Source organism: Mastacembelus armatus, chromosome 10, assembly GCF_900324485.2.
Source record: "Mastacembelus armatus chromosome 10, fMasArm1.2, whole genome shotgun sequence".
NCBI lineage: Eukaryota > Metazoa > Chordata > Actinopteri > Synbranchiformes > Mastacembelidae > Mastacembelus > Mastacembelus armatus.
In genome coordinates, this window is record NC_046642.1 from 24,855,664 (window position 1) to 24,874,907 (window position 19,244).

At 40.4% G+C, this 19,244-nt stretch overlaps 1 protein-coding gene across 1 annotated transcript in view; it reads right to left on the reverse strand.

Moving 5' to 3' along the window:
* Window positions 1–569: 569 nt before the first annotated feature.
* Window positions 570–19,244, reverse strand: part of aff2 (AF4/FMR2 family, member 2) — a 226,209-nt gene continuing 207,534 nt past the window's right edge. Inside the window, exons 18-26 of the mRNA XM_026330408.1 lie at window positions 16,256–16,496; window positions 15,274–15,395; window positions 11,923–11,986; window positions 11,165–11,301; window positions 9,419–9,490; window positions 8,246–8,339; window positions 7,220–7,272; window positions 6,087–6,319; window positions 570–4,681 (exon numbers count right to left, since the gene is read on the reverse strand). Of these exons, the coding sequence (XP_026186193.1) occupies window positions 4,560–4,681; window positions 6,087–6,319; window positions 7,220–7,272; window positions 8,246–8,339; window positions 9,419–9,490; window positions 11,165–11,301; window positions 11,923–11,986; window positions 15,274–15,395; window positions 16,256–16,496 (1,138 nt within the window). The 3' untranslated portion in view covers window positions 570–4,559. The remainder of the gene's footprint in view (window positions 4,682–6,086; window positions 6,320–7,219; window positions 7,273–8,245; window positions 8,340–9,418; window positions 9,491–11,164; window positions 11,302–11,922; window positions 11,987–15,273; window positions 15,396–16,255; window positions 16,497–19,244) is intronic.

A 19,244-nucleotide genomic window follows, 5' to 3' on the forward strand; every position in this document is an offset into this window, starting at 1 on the left:
TACAAGTTTTTTTCATGGCTAGGCCATTTTGAAACCAAGGTGTGGCTAATATTTACATGCTAACTCAAGATGAGACAGAACATTATCACTTTGATAACAGCTATGTTTATAGATATCACCTGCATATGACTACCCCATCATGATTAAAGGGTAAATTGATGGGTTTTTATGGTGGCCTGTGGGAGTGTTAACCGGTTAAGAGATTTGATGTTATTGAATATTATTACCTCCTTCAGGCTGTTAGATCTAGTGTTGCAAATTTAAAGCAGATCTGTATTTTTAGGTGATGAAGAGCATCCACACTGTAAAAGACAATGGGACGATAAATAAACTGCTCAAAAAAGTAAAGGGAACACTTGTACTATTATTAATAGTACTAGTATTAATAGTATTAGTAGTATAACTCCAAGTCAGTTAAGCTTCAGGCATATCATTCTGTCCATTGAGGAAACACAGGTGATTTTGAATTTACCAGTTTGATTGCAAATGAAAGTGACAACCAGTGCAACCAGAGAGACAAAAGTAAGACAACTCCCCAAAAGTTAATGGTACTGCATGTGGAGGCCACAGACAAATGCTCTCTCATAATGCTCTCTCTCCTGAGTGATTCTTCTCAGGTTTTGTCTTTTGCTAGTGTTCTTGTCACTACTGGTAACATGAGGCAGTACCTCTAACTCCAAGATGGCACATTCATATGTGCAGTTGCAAGAAATATGTCTCAAGAGCATGGAGGAGATACCAGGAGAGCATGCATTACAGCAGGAGAGCTGGAGGGTGGCATGAGGGTTCTCGACCTGTGGGGCTCAATGTTTATTTGCCAGAGAACTCCAGAATTGGCACCTTATTCTCATCACAGATGAGAGCAGGTTCACACTGGGCACATGACAAGCATGAAAAAGTCTGGAGATGTTATGGTGAACGTTAAGCTGCCTGTAACATCGTTGAGCATGACTGATTTGGGACTGGTATGGTTCTGGGACATATCCTTGGAGGGCCTCACAGACCTCCATGTTGGTACCCTGACTACTGGTATGGGGGTGAAATTCACAGACCAACTGTCAGACCTGGTGCATTGGACCCTTGGTTAGTTGACACAACTTGGAAGAGCCTGTGATTTCAGTTTTTCTCTTGGATTTTCAGTGGGATTTTGAATACAGACCTACATGGGTACCATTATGTCATTTTATTTTGAACAAATTATACAAAGTACATTATTTCAACTATAATAATTCATTCATCAAGAACTAATTTGTGACTTAAGTGTTCCCTGAATTTTTTGTGCAATTTTTTTTGTTTTGTCAAAATGGACACAAATAGTTCTTGGTCTGAAACTATAATTTATTGCATGCGATGGTTAAAAATATTCAGGCATTTCAGACAAACCAATACTCGCTCAAATCACCCAAAAAAATTTGACACATTAAATCACACATTTTTCTTAAAGCCAGACCCTGGTGTCATCATAAACGCCAGTAAAAAGCTCATGGAAACATTTAATCTTATGAAAAGCAATCTCATATTTATACCAATATGGTATGGAAAATCATTTAGATTCATTCTTTTTTCTTAAATAAATAGATCAGTTCCCACTGGACACAAATAGAGGCACTTGAGTTTCTTTTTTATCAATGTAAAAACTACTTTTCACATCCACATTGTCTTCCATACACATTCAGCGATGGTCAACTGATCAAAAACTTAAAACTCATGCTTGGTGTCCTGGATTTACAGGGACCATGGAAAAAATAAAAGGGCGGCATGGTGGTGTCGCCTCACAGCAGCAAGTTTCTGTGTTGGAGTTTGCATGTTCTCCTTCCCACAGTCCAAACACATGCAGTTTGGGGGTTAGGTGACTCTAAATTGCCCGTAGGTATGAAAATGAGTGTGAGGGTTTGTCTGTCTGTGTGTGAGCCCTGTGATAGACTGCTGATCTATCCATGGTGTACCCCATCTCTCACCCAACATTAACTGGGTTTGGCTCCAGCCCCCAACGACCACTGATAGCAATAAGTGGTGTAGATAATGATGCATCCAGATTTTAAGTCTTTAGAGCACATGTGGAAACAGAAGAGAAACCACACAGTCTCCTTTTGATTTCACATGCCAGAGTTAAAAATCAGTTTACCATTGGAGCTGTGTAAATGCCGCCACAGCCTGTGCATGAGTACGCATGCATGCTCATAAACACTCACACACACATACATACACTCATTGGCAGTTAACTGGTGCTGTCTATTGCAGCAAAAGTCAGTTTTTGTTCAAACTGTTTTAAAGTGGTGTTGATTTCACTGTGTGAACTGTTTTATAGATGTTTTGTTCCTTTGTTCTGTTTGACAGTTGTCAAAATGTGAGATCAATTTGTTCCTCCATTAAAAGCAGCTAATTCACTGTTTCTCTTATTTTGTCCACACCATTTATAGCAATAAAAGTAGGCTAAATAACTGAAACACCTCTCTGTATCATAGTCATGTCTGAAACAGTTTTAACAAAAACTGAACACTATCACCTTCATGAATGACGATCGTGTCTTATAGACATTGTGACTTAAGTTTTAGCTTAGCATACCTAATAAACTGACCTCTGAGTGTACATAGTCACCTTACTTTTTTGTTTCACTTCTTCATTCATTCATATTCAATCATTTACCAGACAGTAAAAAAAAACTAAAGCGAACTGTTTTTGAAGTCACAGTCTATCTGTACATGGTGATAAGCAAACATCATATCATTGTCCAGTCAGGTAATGATTTAAATAGACTTGACAATCAGCTGTACATGTACACACACTGACAACACAACACAACAAATGTTGGGAAACGTCTCCAACAGATTATCTGAGTTCATTAAGTGCTGTACAAAGTCGCACATCTTTTTATATCAGGTCAGAAAAGCTGATGTGAGATTTTCACCCTCTTTAATTGATCTGTATGTGGGAGGGGGTGTAATTAGAGCCAAATCTGAGTGAATCTTGTAGCTTTTCCCCCTCATAAGTGTTTGACACCTTAGTGGATGGGTTACTATGGGAGCTAGAACTGAGTGGAATTTCACAAAAGCCCTTAACCAGTAAGAGAAGAACCACACAAACCCTTTCTCAGATGGTCCTCATTTGTAGGACCAGTGAACTGAGTGCTGCTGAGCTGTTAACTCCCTGGACTGCATCTTGACCAGGTCTTGTAATCCTCACTCTAGCCTGACACGTCTTACCATTGAGGTTATCTTCAATTGATTGCACTGAGAGGCTTTGAGATCTTAAGAGTCCACAAAACACTCATCCAGGTCACATACAGTATGGGTTGTCTGACAGCAAGTGAAAAAGCCAAGGAAATATTATATAATAGATGTATTTAATGCTTTAAAATATTAGTGTCACTGCAGTGAACGAGAGACATCTAAATTATTTATTCAGAGATAGACCCAGATCATAAGCTTCAGTAGTTTGTTGGTACTGAAAGCTTGACAAGTACCAAAATCTGGTGTCACATGTCTGGTTAGATTTTTGTGCAATGTGGACATGCCCATGATGTTTTACTCTTCCAAACTGTTTCCACTATTTGCACACAGTAGTCCTGTGAATTCCTTGTACATGTGCTCCTCATTTAAAGTTGCAAAATAAATGGCTGACTCCGCCATGGACAAAGCATCATATTTAGAAAGGTTCACTAATCAGCGTTAACACATACTTTAGAATAAACACCAGCCAGCAATAGAAACAAAAACTGAACTGGATGCGATAACAAGTTTAAAGATTAAAGATAACGTTATAAATTTTTTGTCAACCACAGAGGGTGACCTTTCAGCAGTCATTCTCAGAAGCCATTTATTCTCCCTGTGACTACTTATGCTGTTAATTTACCAGAAAGGTGCACAACACAGGTATCAGTTTGTTTTGGAGGATGTGTCTCTGAAGATGGACTGAAAGAGAAGCTGTGCATAGGCCTCTCCCATTCAGCTTTAGTGGTTGTAGCTGCACCTCTTTCCCCTACTAGCGTGGTCCTTATCTAATGGATTGGACTGGTGCTCTTCCATTTAGATCAATATCAGCCAGAAGCTTTAATTCGAGTTCCAATCACAGACATGTTTCTAGGCCACTGGTGGAGGTGGTGAGCCTCTGCTGAGCTCCTTTCTTACCTCCAGCCTCCTTAATCACATTAGCCTCTCAAGTAGCTTTTTGAAAATGATGCTGTCTAGTAAAACACTTTCTACTTTTCCTCTCTGGTTCTTATTTCTATTCAGGAACACTGGGAGGATTGTAATATCTATTGTTCCTCCAGGAATTTAATCAACCTGCACAGATCCACTATTCACTCCAAAAAGCAGCATCAGCCAAAATTTTTAAGATGCTAATTTGTTTTCTATGATTTGGAAATTCCCAAATATAGTTGTTCATTCCTAAATGTAGGTGAATTTCAGCCCAATTAATCACCCACTACATTACCTTTGTTGGGTCATTTAAATGATCACAGTGGGAATTTGAGGCATCATCCTGATTCTCATTTCAATTGGTTTCCCAGTTCTGGCTGTTAGGCCCATTTCTTTTACTTTTAAATTTGATTCCAGTCTTTACAGCAGGTGAGCTTCTATGCGGAGCCAGTGCAGTCCCTGCCTGATGTATTGGACCAGCTCGGTCATGCTGCTCTGCTGACTCAACGGCTCCATCACTGAATCCAGCTCCTGGAAGAACTCTGCAGGAGAGGAGGGGAGATACAGAGTTACTGAGGTTTCGGGTGAGTCATTTAGAGCACAGATGGACTTATCCAAATAATAATAATATCAGCACTGATAGACAAGAGGGTGTGTTCAACCCTTGTCCTACTTGTTTTCCAACTCTCCCTCCTCTACCCAATGCTGATTACCTCAATCAGGTGTGTTCCACCGATCAGAAGCTGGAAGACACCATCTCAGATGAGTAAATGGTTTGGGCACATCATTCTTCGTTTGTACAAAAATGTCACTTTTGCCATTTATATTTTTTGGTTAGATATAATATATATATCTATATTTATATATATATAGATATAGATGTATATATAATTATATCTACAGTTAGTGATGGGCAAGTGAAGCCTCATGAAGCACTGAGGCTTTCCTGACAACTGTGCCGCAAAAGATTCAAAGCTTCGAGACTTCTCTATAGTGACGGTGACATCTGGTGGACAACTGAAGCCATAGCAACCTCTAAAGAGCACGACTGAAGCACTGGTACTGTTTCAATCCCTGAAAGCAATAAAAGTTCAGACCTCTTGAAATCAAAATGATCCCAGACTTTAGAACGTCGCTTATTGGTGGGACTCGCCATGAAACTTGCCAAAATACTCTCACTCTCACTCTCCAAATCCTGAAGTAGAATGATGCATCTTATATAGCTGGTATGGCACCAAACCACTCAAATCTGTAAAACCTGTCAAGCTGTCATTGCCTCAGAATGCATTGAAACGCCATGAGCCAATGACACACACTGAAAGACTATGAGCCAATGAAAAGCTTTGAAACATTTTGAAGCAATGAAGCGCGAAGCGAAACAGTGATGACGTTCCAAGCTTCGAACGTCATCAGTCACGTGACACTGGTGTTTTGATACAAGCTCCAACACAGTGTTTCGAATCACTCCGCTTCAGGAAGAGTGACACAAGCTCCGAAGCCTCGGTATCATTTGCCCATCACTATCTACAGTCCAACTGTTATGGGTATAGATAATGGATGGATGATGGATCACCCAAAGAGAGCTGGGATAGGCTCCAGCAGATCCCTGTCACCCTGGTTAGGAATAAAGGGGTATAGATGATGGATGGATTAATATCCATGTTGACATTTTGACTAACCAGAATTTTTTTTGGATATGCAAAATTCCATTCCAAATTCCATAGATAACTGGAGTGGTTTTTCATTTGGATTCTTTTAGAAGCCATGTAATTGGCTTGTAATTGTAATTGGAGCGTCTGTGAACTCCTGCTCAGGGCTTTCAGATCTTTTCCCCATTAAAAAGTGCCAGAAAGAGCCAATATAAAGCTCTGAAAAGAGGGTTGAATCTCAGAAAAAAGTGGGTTGAATCTAACTGGACAGTACTGAATATCTGCATTTGAAACCTACCTTGGCTATCACTGGCCAGCCTATCAGCTGTCTCCCAGTGCTCATAGCTCCGCAGGATGTTGTTGGTGATGTTTACATGACTGGCGGCCATGTGGTGAATCCGCTGGGGAATAGCCACACTGCCCGATGATCCAGGTGCACTCCCAGCTCCTCCTCCTGCTGCTCCTGCTCCTCCCCCTCCGCTGCCGGCTGGGGAGGGGCTGAGTGAAAGGGGAGATGGAGTCCCATTGACCCTGGAAAGTAGAGAAAAGCAACTTGTCTTAATAACACCACATCAATTTAGGAGGGAAGGGGAGGGGCTTTTGAACAACTGATAACAAACATAAAGGAAAGGGGAAAAGCATGTTGTCACCACTATTCAGCAGAATATTAGACTGGGGGAAATCACTCTTTAAATATGATATGGATTATTTAAGTAGAGCCCTGTCATTACTACATTTAAGTTCTTAAATGCACAACAGTGAGAAAAAAGATGCTAAAAACTCTTCAGAGTTGAGGTGACCTACGCAATTCTCTATAGCTTTGTCACTACGACTGACACATTTACATCTAAAGTCATCTAGTAATAGTAAATACTAAATAATAATAGTACTAGAAATAGAAATGTAGCAGTGTTCAGTGTGAGATTCACTGTACACTGTCATGCCAGCACAGACTGCTCCCTGTGTCTTGCACAGCTGGCTCTGTGGCTCTAGCAGTGATGTAACGTGTGATGTGGCCTTGACCCTCGCTGACCCAACTAGTTCTGTGCTGCGTGGGCACACACACACACACACACACACACACACGCACACACGCACACACGCACAGAGCTCAGCTCCAGTCCTGCTGTTGTGCAGCATTAGAGCTGTCCAAACTCATTAGCTTCACATGCACAGCTCCTGCACGACTCTCTCCTCCATCTATCATCACTCCCTCCTACACTTCTTCGCACCCAGCACTCGACAGCCCCTCCAGTCTTCTCCTCCTCACATCTACAACAAATCAATCCCTTTATTTGCTTCCTGAGGGGTTTGCTTGAGCAAGTGGCTGTCAGAGGCAGTGTGGTATTTTACAGCATAGCGCCAGTGAATTATAAATTCTCAATTATCTAGGTGAATGAAGGGGGTCATACTGCTTGTGTATATACTCACTTCCCATTGGTCCTCCAGGGAGAAGGTGCTTGGTGGGAACTCTTGGCTGAATTCTGGGTCATTAAAAACAAACATTGTTATGATGCACAGTGTCTGCTTCCTTAGACTTAGCTAGAAAAAACCAGAAGTTAAGAATCAGAAGTGATAATATAACAGTAATAGTTTACATAGTTTGTCTAATATGAAGCTACAGCCGACAGATGGTTTGTTTACTGTATACTAACATAAGAAAGACTGATCTGTCTTTCTTATCTGTCTGTTACATAACCTACAGTAAACAGGACACTATCATAGTCTGGTATAAATGCTGACAACAGCAAGAAAACTGGCTCAGTCCAAATGTTAAATAATCTACCTAAAGCTGTAACAGATGTTACAGTCTAAAGTTTCAGTCCAAAAAACATGGCAGACAAAAGCATCAACGTGGCTAAGGCATTAATGGTAAAAAGGCATGGGGTTAAGTCCACTGAGCCACCACGTGGCCCCATATGTGTTACTTATAAACAACATAATGTTTCTCAGCAATCAGCATTTAAAATCCACTTTAATGTGGATAAGTCTATTACTGAACTGGTAACTGTGTTATTTTTCTTTTAAAATAAACAGCTCTTGCTGATTTCATTTATTTCTTTTCGTTCTGTCAACACATACTGTATGTACACAGTCTGTGCAAAAAATACACAGCTAAACCCCCAGTCAGTCACTTCCCGGAAATCCAATCCTATCAATGCAAATGCGGCACAGTGATAATGACATCCTCAGTAATTAATTAAACTAAACATAATTAATCAAAACAAGCACATTAAACCCAAACAATCTACTGTGATGACTGATGGAGCTAATTAATAAAAGGATATCAAAGAGAATGAATGGATTTTAATAACGTCATGCAAATTTAATGCACAGGCACCACGAAAATGAATGAAATGTATTTGAAGGATTGTAATAGGCTTTGCATATTTTTCAGCCACAGAGGGAGAAAATGAGAGATGAAAGAAATAAAGTATGTCCAAGTGTGTGTGTTACCTTGAAGTACTCCATGAGCGACCGTGAGTACTTGATAGCGTGGTCTTTCTTTAGATGGAACATCCTCAGATACAGCAGAGACAGACAGCGGTTACTATGGAAACAAAACCATTAGAAGGCAGATGAATCTCCATACAAATTCCCTTTAAGTCTCCATTCTCAATATTATTTTTTAAAATATACCCAGACCTCAAACACGACCCACAAATCCACAAGGATTACAACAAAATTCAGTGAAGTTAAGAATATGGGAAATTTTATTTAAAATTACAAAACCCTGATATTTTTTGTGAATTTCAGTGTGCACAGAGCTATACTGTAAACATACTCAAAAATGTGTTGGAAGTAAGCAAAGCAGACAGAGGAAAAAGTTTTTGTAACTTAAGGGGAGTTTATTCTACTTAAATCATTTTACATCATTTAAAAACATACGCGTGGAGGTTAATTTATAGGCTGTTTCCTTCTTTTAATGTGTGCCATTCAAGAATATGAAATGAATTGTTCTTATGAGCATTAACGGGTTATTTAAGAGAACTTGTTACAGTCACCAATTTTCTCTTATCCTAAATTTTCTCTTAAGTACAAGTGAAATTCACCAGGATTGCCATACAAATCATGTAGAGGTTATCTCTACAAGATAAAAAACCCTCACTTCCATATCTGTGCCACAGTTGTTAGACTGGATGCTGTCAGGGGTTACACCTATATACTGTTACCAATTGTAAGCCTATAATATCTGTGACTGGCACATCTGGTTGACCTCAGTGATAAATCTGGGGCCTCCTTCATATAGTAAGAGGGTTTTAATATCTAACTTCAGGTCTTCTACCAGCTGTCTGAATTTGTTATTGTTTTGGCTTTTATAATGTTAATGCTAATAATAAATGCACTGCTTTTTGTGATGGGATAATTAAACAATGGAAAACAAAACAAAATATTTAGGTAATCTTTTTGATGGTTTTTGGTGTCTGGTCCAAATATTCTAAAGGGGCTGGCATTGAGGAACTAATGGTCAGTATTACTTTGTATACACACGCACGCACGCACGCACTCACTCACTCACACACACACACACACACACACACACACACACACACACACACACACACACACACACACACACACACACACACACACACACACACACACACACACACACAAAAACAAACATACCACAGCACAGCTAGTTTCTTCTCAGCAACAGTGGCTGAAAGGCTGGTGAAGTTCTTCAACCTCATGGCATACCTGCAGAGGTAAAATGCTCATTACTCATCTATCGACATTTCTGGTGCTTTTGGGAATCAACTGTAAACACAATGTTTTTTCTCATGATAGTTAATACATTAATTAGAAATGTAGGGATCAATGAATTCAATAAGCTGCTCTTTCTGAAAATAAATAATATGAAAAGGTGATAATCAGCTAGTGATTAATTCCTTTAGTTTACTGACAGCCAGCACGTCCTGGTGAAGAGCTACACGTTACCCTTACCTGACCCTGTGGAAGGATACATTTCTACTTTGATTACTTATTATTTTAAAAACTTTGGGTTTCAGCTGTGGCCTCCTGCCCTCAATAACCTAATCAACCCAGTCGGATTGCTTAGCAAATGTTGAGTGGTGAATCAAGGGAGAGGAGTTACACCATGTTTTATTCTTCTCTGTACCATAATTCTCCCCCCTCAGAGGTCAGAGGTTAAAGTCACAGATCAGCAGCCTTGGAGTTGGTCACGATTTAGCGTCTTGCTCAAGGACCCTTCAGCAGGATGGATGAGTGCTGACAAGCAGAGCTTGAACCTGAGTTTCCTCTCCATCTGCACCACCCTGCTGTCAACCTGTCTGCTTTCAGAGGTGGCAGTCATTTGTTAATCTCAGTTTTCTCTCTTAAAGTTGCACTTAGCAACTTCACACTCTCATAGCTCTGAAATGCTGAAACATTGCAGAGATCCTGTACTGCACCACTAGTTTAACTAAGATCATTAGCAACCCTGAAGCTCTTTTATCACACATAAAACACAATGTCAGAGAGTCCGACGTTTTCTGAACAGATCTCTTGATTCTAACTGGAATTTACTTATTTTGATGTGTCATTTTCTGCAGACACGGAGGTAACATGCAACATATACTCATAATTTTAATCTAATGGGCTAAATCTATAGCAGGCTGATTACAAATAAATTGTCTAACATTTCCTAAAAGCTTTGGTAGTAGGACATGTTTTTAGGTTTCTGGACACAATGAGAAAAGTACAGTAAAATAGGTGCATAGTAAGGCAGAGGATTTTTTCTTAACTAAACCCCATAAACTATAAAAATGATAGTTACATGTAATCTAATTTAAATATCCATTTATCCTATTTATTTAATGCTTGTCTGTAATTTACACTTACTGTCGGTGTACATATTGCCAGACATATTTTTCCAAATTTTTGCCTGTTATGTAAAAGTAAAATGCCTAAGAAAAGGTTACTTTGATTTGCTGGGGAATATATGTGTGAAGGGTTAATTGATGGTCAAGCATGCATGTAACTCTAGATGTGTTTCAAAGTCAGTCTCCAGTGTCCCTGCATCACAAGAACCAAACAGAAAACAAGTGTCGAGCTGTGTTCAGTCCCTGCTAGTCCTGTCAACCAGAGTCCGGACAACAGGCAGCAGAGTTCAGTAAATCTACATGTAAGGTAACACCTTCCTTAATCACTGCTGCTATGAATACAGTGCATTTTATTGTACTTTATATTTTACATAGAACAGGCGACATAATTTCTGGGAAGTCCACACAATGTCTGTCACAATTTTAAGACCTGAGTAGAGTTCAGTATAAATTGTAAATTATATCTTGTAACTGTAAAATAAAGTGTTTACAGAATCCTGATTTTTTAATTTCACTTCATCACTTTTAGATCTATCCATACCATCCCTACCTGATCAGTTCCACAGTTTCAGAGTACATAGTATACGGTGATTTGGCCTCTAGTGGGTCTCGCTCCATAGCATTGCCACACTCTATGAAGGAGAGGGCACCGTCGGCGTAGTTCACTCCTTTACCAAATTTGTCCATCTACAAGTAGAAAGAGAAAAGATGGAGAAATAAGAAACACAATCATGAGAAAAATGATATGTAACAGCATGGAGAGAGAGAAGAGGTGAATAAGACGGAGATGAAATAAGAAATGTCTTAGCATTGTGGCAGGAACACAGTCTTCTCTTTGAATAATCTCCCACTAAGATGCAAATCCCCAGATAAATCTGAGGAAACAACGCATAAACATAAGATAAATAACAAGTTAAATAAATCTCATTTCATTGTTTGGGGAGAATCAGATAACTCTTTTGATATTGTATAATCTTACAGACATCATCAGTTCTTGAATGTGATGTTCTTTTGGAGACAAATGGTGCAATAAATAACAAATTATACAGTGCAGTCCTTGATATGAAATACATTTTCATTCTTTGGAGATTCACTGTGCATACACATCTGAAGTACACACATAATTACAGTCTAGACTGTCGATGTTAACGTGTGTTCTCAAATCCTGTTATTGCTATCTATGTGTATCTAACCATCTGTCTGTCTTCTGTTTGCCCTATGTGTGCGTGAGCACGGAGGTGTGAAGGCGTATGTGCGTGTGTGTGTGTGTGTGTACCCAGTGTCTTTCAGTTGAGTTCCACATCTTACCAAACGATCAGCCTTGTGCTTTAGCCTCTTGGCCTCCTGCATGTAGTAGTCTGCACTGTGGACTCTGGAAAAAAAGCACAGCAATAGTATGTTAGCACTGACATGCCATTTAATAAAAGCTAAAAAAAAAATCTTGGTATGCTATTGATTTACATAATGTCTGCACTGAGTTATATAGAGAGGCCTATTTAGGCATACACACCTCAGGCTCAGTAACATTAGGATAACAACAAAACCTGTTTCATGAATAATGCAGGGACCCTTTGGGACAAAAATGTAACAAGATGCATCATCTCCACAGGCTTTCAACACGACAGAACCAGTGGTGAGGTAGTTCCAGCAATTTCTACTACACATGATACATTTATATGTCTCCATTTGGTCTATTAACACTGGTCTTCACTCCATTGGTCCAATGATTTATAGCATCCAAGATCCCCAAGTGGAGCTGGGCCTAAATTATTTTCAGTGTAAGTCAGATATGGTCCCCTTTCTGTAGCCACAAGCCTGAGGTCTGTGTGTCACTATGTCTAATACCCCAGTGGATCTGAGAGGACGCTCTACCAGCTCTGTGGAATCATTTATAAAATTGTGCATAGGATCCATACCAAAAGTTCATGTGTGCCTAAAACACAGAAAAGGTACATAATGTTCAGATTTATAAAACTATGCTTCCACACGGCTTCCCTTTATAAACCCCTACCAACTGCATCTGCATATTGCACGCAAAACCCTCCCAGAAATTAACCATAACTGTGGCTCCTGGACAGTGCAGAGTTACAAACTTTGACAGGCTGATGGCTGCAGCAGCTCCTAATGCAACAAAGAGGACAATCCCCAGATTAACATGGGGGAAGATAACCCAAACACTTTGACTGTCAGAGTATGCCATATTTAACTCCAAAAAACATGTTCCTCTCATGTTCACAGCTGATCAGTGCAGGTGGTGGCGAGGTGTCAGGTGAGGTGACAGGACAAGGTAGAGTGTGTCCAGCAGCATTGCTGTTTTCCCAGTATGCTCTGCGTCGCTGAAGAGATTTTATACAGAAGAATAGTATATAAAAATGGATTAAAACCATACAACAAAAAATTCACAGCATGGTTTAAAATAAAAAGATTAAATATTGAGGAAGAGTGAGCAAGACTTGACAGAATCTGCTTATTTCATATACAACCAGAGCAAAGTGTGAGCACCAAACAGCCCAACTGTCTCTGAGCACTGAGTTTGCAAATGTGGTCATGAGACGGCACTCAATTCATTAGTGAAAGTTGAAAAACGAATCAGATATAAACGGATCAGACCTAGATTGGCCTGGCTCTTTAAAACAGAGAAGTGCTTATGGAATAATTAATTCAATTCAATTTTATTTGTATAGCGCCAAATCACAATACAAATCATCGCAAGGCAATTTACAAAAACTAAAAACCCAACAAATCCCTTATGAGCAAGCACTTGGCGACAGTGGAGAGGAAAAACTCCCTTTAAAGGAAGAAAAAACCTCCAGCAGAACCGGGCTCAGTTTGGGCGGCCATCTACCTCAACCGGTTGGGGTGAGTGGATAGAGCAGAGAGAAAAGAACAGCAACAATAAACAACAAATAGACACTGCAGGTTTGTGGGGCCAGTAACTGCACATCAGCGATATACAGCTCCAGGACCAGGGACACCTGCAGAAGGAACAGAGAGAGAGAGAGAGCACAAGGTTAGTGACATTCAATGGTGGAATATACATGTGAGGGGGGAGGAGAGGAAGGGGGGGTTAGGGTAGGGGAACTCAGTGCACTGATGTCTAGGCCAATAGCAGCAGGGTTACCTGAACTCTGGCACTGGTTCTGGTTCCGCAGAGCTGGATTTGCACTCCGCAGCGCTGGACTCTGGCTGTGGTTCGGGCTCCGCAGCGCTGGACTCTGGCTGTGGTTCGGGCTCCGCAGCGCTGGACTCTGGCTGTGGTTCGGGCTCCGCAGCGCTGGACTCTGGCTGTGGTTCGGGCTCCGCAGCGCTGGACTCTGGCTCTGCAGCGGTGGACTCTGGCTCCGGCCACGTCGGCGCACTGAGATTCTGGGTTGCTGGAGGAGAACCTCAGTGGGGACGGCCACGTCGGCGCAATGAGGTTCTTGATTCTGGGGAGGAACCTCAGTGGGGCCGGCCTTGTTGGCGCACTGAGGTTCCAGACGCTGGGCAGTGAGGAGGGACTCGGGCTGGGCAGCGACGAGGGACCCTGGTTCTCTCTGGGCTGGGCAGCGACGAGGGACTGGACTGGGAGGCCAGGAGGGGCTCTGGCGACTGAGACGCCCAGAGACTGTAACACTGGAGACTGGGGCACTGGTGACTGGGACGCTAGAGACTGGGGCTGAAGTTCTCCTTAGACATGCCAAGTGGGGGAGGCTGAAGCTGCCGCTCTTGCTGGACGCATGCGGCAAGCGCCACCGGGTAAGTCGGAGGAGAGTCAGAGACACAGCCGAAAAGCAGCGGAATCCCACGACTGCTCCGCGGTGTCCGCTGGGTCCATTCTTGGTCAGAGTATTCTGTTAAGAAGTGGTGGTGTGATGATGAAGGAGGAGAGGTAGGACCCAAGTGCAGGACACAAACGAGGCTTTATTTCCCCTGGATCATACAGGGCTCACGCATAGTAGTATACAAGAAATCTCTGCCACTCGGCGGGCAGGCAGGCAAAACTTTAACGCCACTCAGCGTTTCAGGCACAAAAAAACATAAACTAGCACGGATGTAAAATACTCCTCAAACATGTGTCGTGATACATATAACGCAATATTCTGACCAAGAACAAAGAAACACGGGGTATATATAGACAGAACCGACGAGTAATTGACACAGGTGAAAACTATGAACTAACGAGAAATTAAGTTAACCAAGATCACACAGGAGAAAACAGGAAACTAACCAAAATAAAAGTCCAAGACTGGAACTCAGAATTCACATCATTTACATTTATTATCTTTTATCTGAGATTATCTCTTATCTCAAATAAGAGATAATAAATTACAATCTATAAATAATATGCGTCTTTTGAGGAAAACACAGGAGACATCACGTGTAATTTAAGTAAACACACTTCCGCATATAGAGGGAACACCTGCTGAAAAGGAAATGGGGATTACTCACAAACAAATCCACATCAGGAGTTCTATACAAACAGAACAATAATGATTAGAATAAAAACAAATCTATAAACCTTAATGATGAACAGACTTCACAAGCAGATCAAGAACCAACTAAGAACCCATCTTAATAAATTTTCCCCATAATTAGTTTGTGGATACTAATGGGTAATGATTGGTCAATATGAAAATGCAGTCATAACAGCACTTTATATACCACATTTCTACATACGTGTCACTAAATGTCAGTCTCGGCCTGCGAGGTTCTGAAGGTTCCACCAGGGGTTCTGACCACACCTCTGTGTCTGACTGTCCATTAGCATGGTATCCATCTCCACAGTGGGGATCTGTTTCCTGTAGTAGAGGGCATTGAAATCCCTAGTTATTACGGTTGTTAATTAGCATTGCAATGGGTGGCTTCCATCACCCGGCTAAGTATTGTATTGTTGACTGCTCACTGATAGCTTTATTCTACTACAAGTACAAGTACAAGTACCACAGTAGTATCTCTGTTCAGCATTTTGAGTAGGGGATGAATAAGATGTGACACAAGTGTTTTCTTTCAAGCCACTGTTATTCTTCATTTTGCATAGACATTCAGAAAACCTGGAAAACTTTAGTTTGCAAAATTTATTTACTTAAACTTTAGTTTTATTTACTTGCTTCCATATTTAGTGATGCTGTGATTAAATCAGATCAGATTATCCTCTCATGTTCTCAAAATGTTTGAAGATATTTCAGTGACAGGAAAAAGCAGGCATGACTGACTTCAATGATCTGTGTCATGCTGAATTTTTCTATGTTTTATACTTGGATAGTGTCAAATCAGTAACTCAAGAAGATATTACCTCTAGCCGACTACTGTTTTATACATCCCCACTAATAAAAAAAAAATGTTTTTTACCTCCACAGGGAAATAAGAACAACAATCAGTTAAAACAACAAATAATCACAGTTTTTATTTATTTTTTTAGAGCCCACAGTTTGTTTGTATGGGTCTTGTGTTCAACAAATTTTCTCAACAAGTATATGTGCTCTACCAAATGGTTGATCTGAATGTCAAAGGGTTACACATATTAGATGCTTTACTTTGTACAGTGAAGAACCAGGTCAAGAAAACAGAGACATGTAACCCGACTAGTGTGAATACATGGGGTGTTATATTCAGAGCATACTGTATGCCCAAAAAATGGTGAGGTGTGAAAAGTTCTTACACTGCCATTTCTTGCCTGTGACAGTGCCTTGCCTTCACCCCTTCTGTGTCTATGCGAGGAAGTGGAGGTGTAAGTAGAAGAGGTGGAGCAGAGCAGAATCCTGGGGGTGTTGCCCTCCTGGCTGAGAGAGGAACCAGTGTCACAGGTTCGTTTGCGAGGGGAATCATCAGAGAGGGGGGACAGAAGGGGAGGCAGCAGCTTCTCATCGTGCCTTCGAGACTGCTTCCTGTTCAGAAAGCTACTAAACACACACAGATTCACAGAAGTGACAGTTATTTATTTGGTATAATGGTACTGAAAATGAGCTTTTTAATGTTTGTTTACTAAATTTATTGTACAATCACCATTTAAAAATTAGTCATGCATTTCTTAAAAGCTTTTCTAAACTAATGACTCATAAACATCTTGACAACAGTGGGAAATAATCACAACAACAGATACTTTAGTTATTCAGACTATTAAACAGAAATAGAGATGAAAAATACTTTCTATATTAGATGATCTTCAGAAACACACACTCATTTGTGTGTTTTAATCTGGAACTATTGGGCAAATGAAATATGAACAGTGAACTATGAAAAAGAAACCCCTGCACATTCAGCGCCAAAATTAACAATATAATGTGTGTATACTCCAACAGACAAGACTTTCCAGGAGAGCTAAGGTTTTTGGAACAATATATTTCACTTTTTTGTGTTTGGCATCACAATATTTTATCAACATTGTCAAAAAAAAGTTGAAAAAATGTTATGTCATTCTAACAATACAACAATCCAGCATGTAAAACCTGCTATTATAGGTTGCACTAATAACATCTACAGTAATAATGCTGTTGCCACATCATTTGCAGTTGCTGAATGATATTTTCCTTCTAAAACTGTTGTAATTCTGCCTTCCTACTATTCCCTCAGCTGCCTTATTGTAGCTCTTGTGACTCATATTATCTGCAACACAACAGATAATATATTTATGTTTTTCTTCTGCCTAGAAACTCTTGGGGGTTGATGCAGTGAGAAAAGATGCTGAGCTCACAGAACAACGCCCGGGGCCCCAGCATTAGTGATAATATACAAAAGCAGCAAGACAAAGACTAATTAGTTGCTGTACTGTGTGTGTGTGTGTGTGTGTGTGTGTGTGTGTGTGTGAATGTATGTATGTATAATGTATCTATATGTGTGCATGCTTCAGTGTCTGTTTACAGCATAACTGGTATGTGCAAGTGCGACTATGCTAATTCGCATGCATTTGTGTGCATGTCCTTAAGTGGGTGACTGTGTGGGGAAGAAAGGGATAATAGGTTAAGACCCATAGTACAAAATGACCATGATATATCTGCCAAATAGTACTTTGTAATACATTCACTTGTAAATCACTTGTCCTGACTTCTCAAAAACAGGAATCAATATAGAAAAATCTACATTAATATTTTCTGGATGGGTTGGTTGTATCTTTGGTGCAGTTTCCACCTGTGAGGCTGAAATTTTCCAAACGATTTCTGCATGTGAGGCAAAAGAGACTTGCAGCAGAGGCTCAGAGGGAGATATATGAGGCAAACATATTGCATGAGGTGAAAGGAATAAATGTATGCTGGTGCCCTAAAAGCAGCCAAAAGTTATTTTCGTTTGACTGCTGGTCAACATGAGCAACAGTTGCAGCTGTGATGCACAGCTGAAGGAAATTAAGGGAGACTACTTTAAAAATACTTGCTGTAGCTTGTGTCAAAAAGAGTGAAATTTGAACACACAGACATGACAGACACATGCTTAAAATATGGTGTAATTGATTGTTTCTGAATACAATTTAACACCCACCAGAAAATGAGAGAGACAGCCAAGCAGAGCAGACAGTCACACTGAGCAGCCTGCAAGAACCAGAATCTCAACTAACAACCATCAACTTCTTTGAAGTCTCCTTCCTATCTAACTCACTAGCATGAACCCACATCTAATGCTGCACCTTAGCTCATTGGATGAGCCACCAAACAAACATTCGGCAGGGAGAAGTGCACTGCTAACTCAGTTTTCAGGCTAATTAGATAATTAGCTGCTCAGCTGCAGCACATTAAACAGCATGTAAATGCACCTGCAAATGTCACTTTGGTCTGTTTTAGATGCTGTTAAGATCCTTTCAGTACCACAGCTAACAACACACTGTCTGCCAGTGACTTGTAATCTACAGCAGGTTTGTTTACTTTTGGCTTGTTCTCCTGCCAGAGTTTTCTTATGAAATATGGACACAACCCTCCTGCCACCAGATATCAAAGCAGCATTTTCTGATATTTCCCTTTCCTTCTATAAAAAAAAATATTATTGTAATATTTAGACAAATGTTGACATATTTTTTCAAACTCTGTGGTTAATTTATGCTCTTAATAAAAACAAGACAACAATAAGAATCACCTGTCACAAGTCTGAAATGGCTGGATGATCACATCATCCTACGGATGCCATAAAAATCCTCCTGGAGTGCTACAGACTAAGGTGTCTGCCACACAGTGTCATGGGTTCAACTCCAGGTCACCCTCTTTCCTTTCTACATTCCCATGCTGTATATTCTTTGATAATGCTGGGATGCTAAAAATGTTCCCTCTATCGCTGTCACACTGAAGCTTATTTATTGCAGCAGTCAGCTCAGTCTGTTTTTAATAATTCACATAGAAATCTGAAATTCATGGTTTGTCATCCCTCAGTGACGGCATGAATTGAAGTCTCTAGTGAATTTATCACCCTGTTTAAACTGATTACCTGATTACCTCTTCTCTTGTCTATCCCAGTGACACGATCTTGTGCTGTTCAGCGACTGAATTTTAGTTTTTCAGGTTGTCACATTTTCTTTATCAGCCATTTTAGAATTTGAAGACCTTTGAATGAGCACCGATACCTGTCCTGTTTCCTGGCATGGTTTAGATACACTCCCACTGATATTGCTTGAGCAGCTCATGTGGCATTTTTTTCCCTCAAATCTTATTCTCCACACTGTGAAACACTGA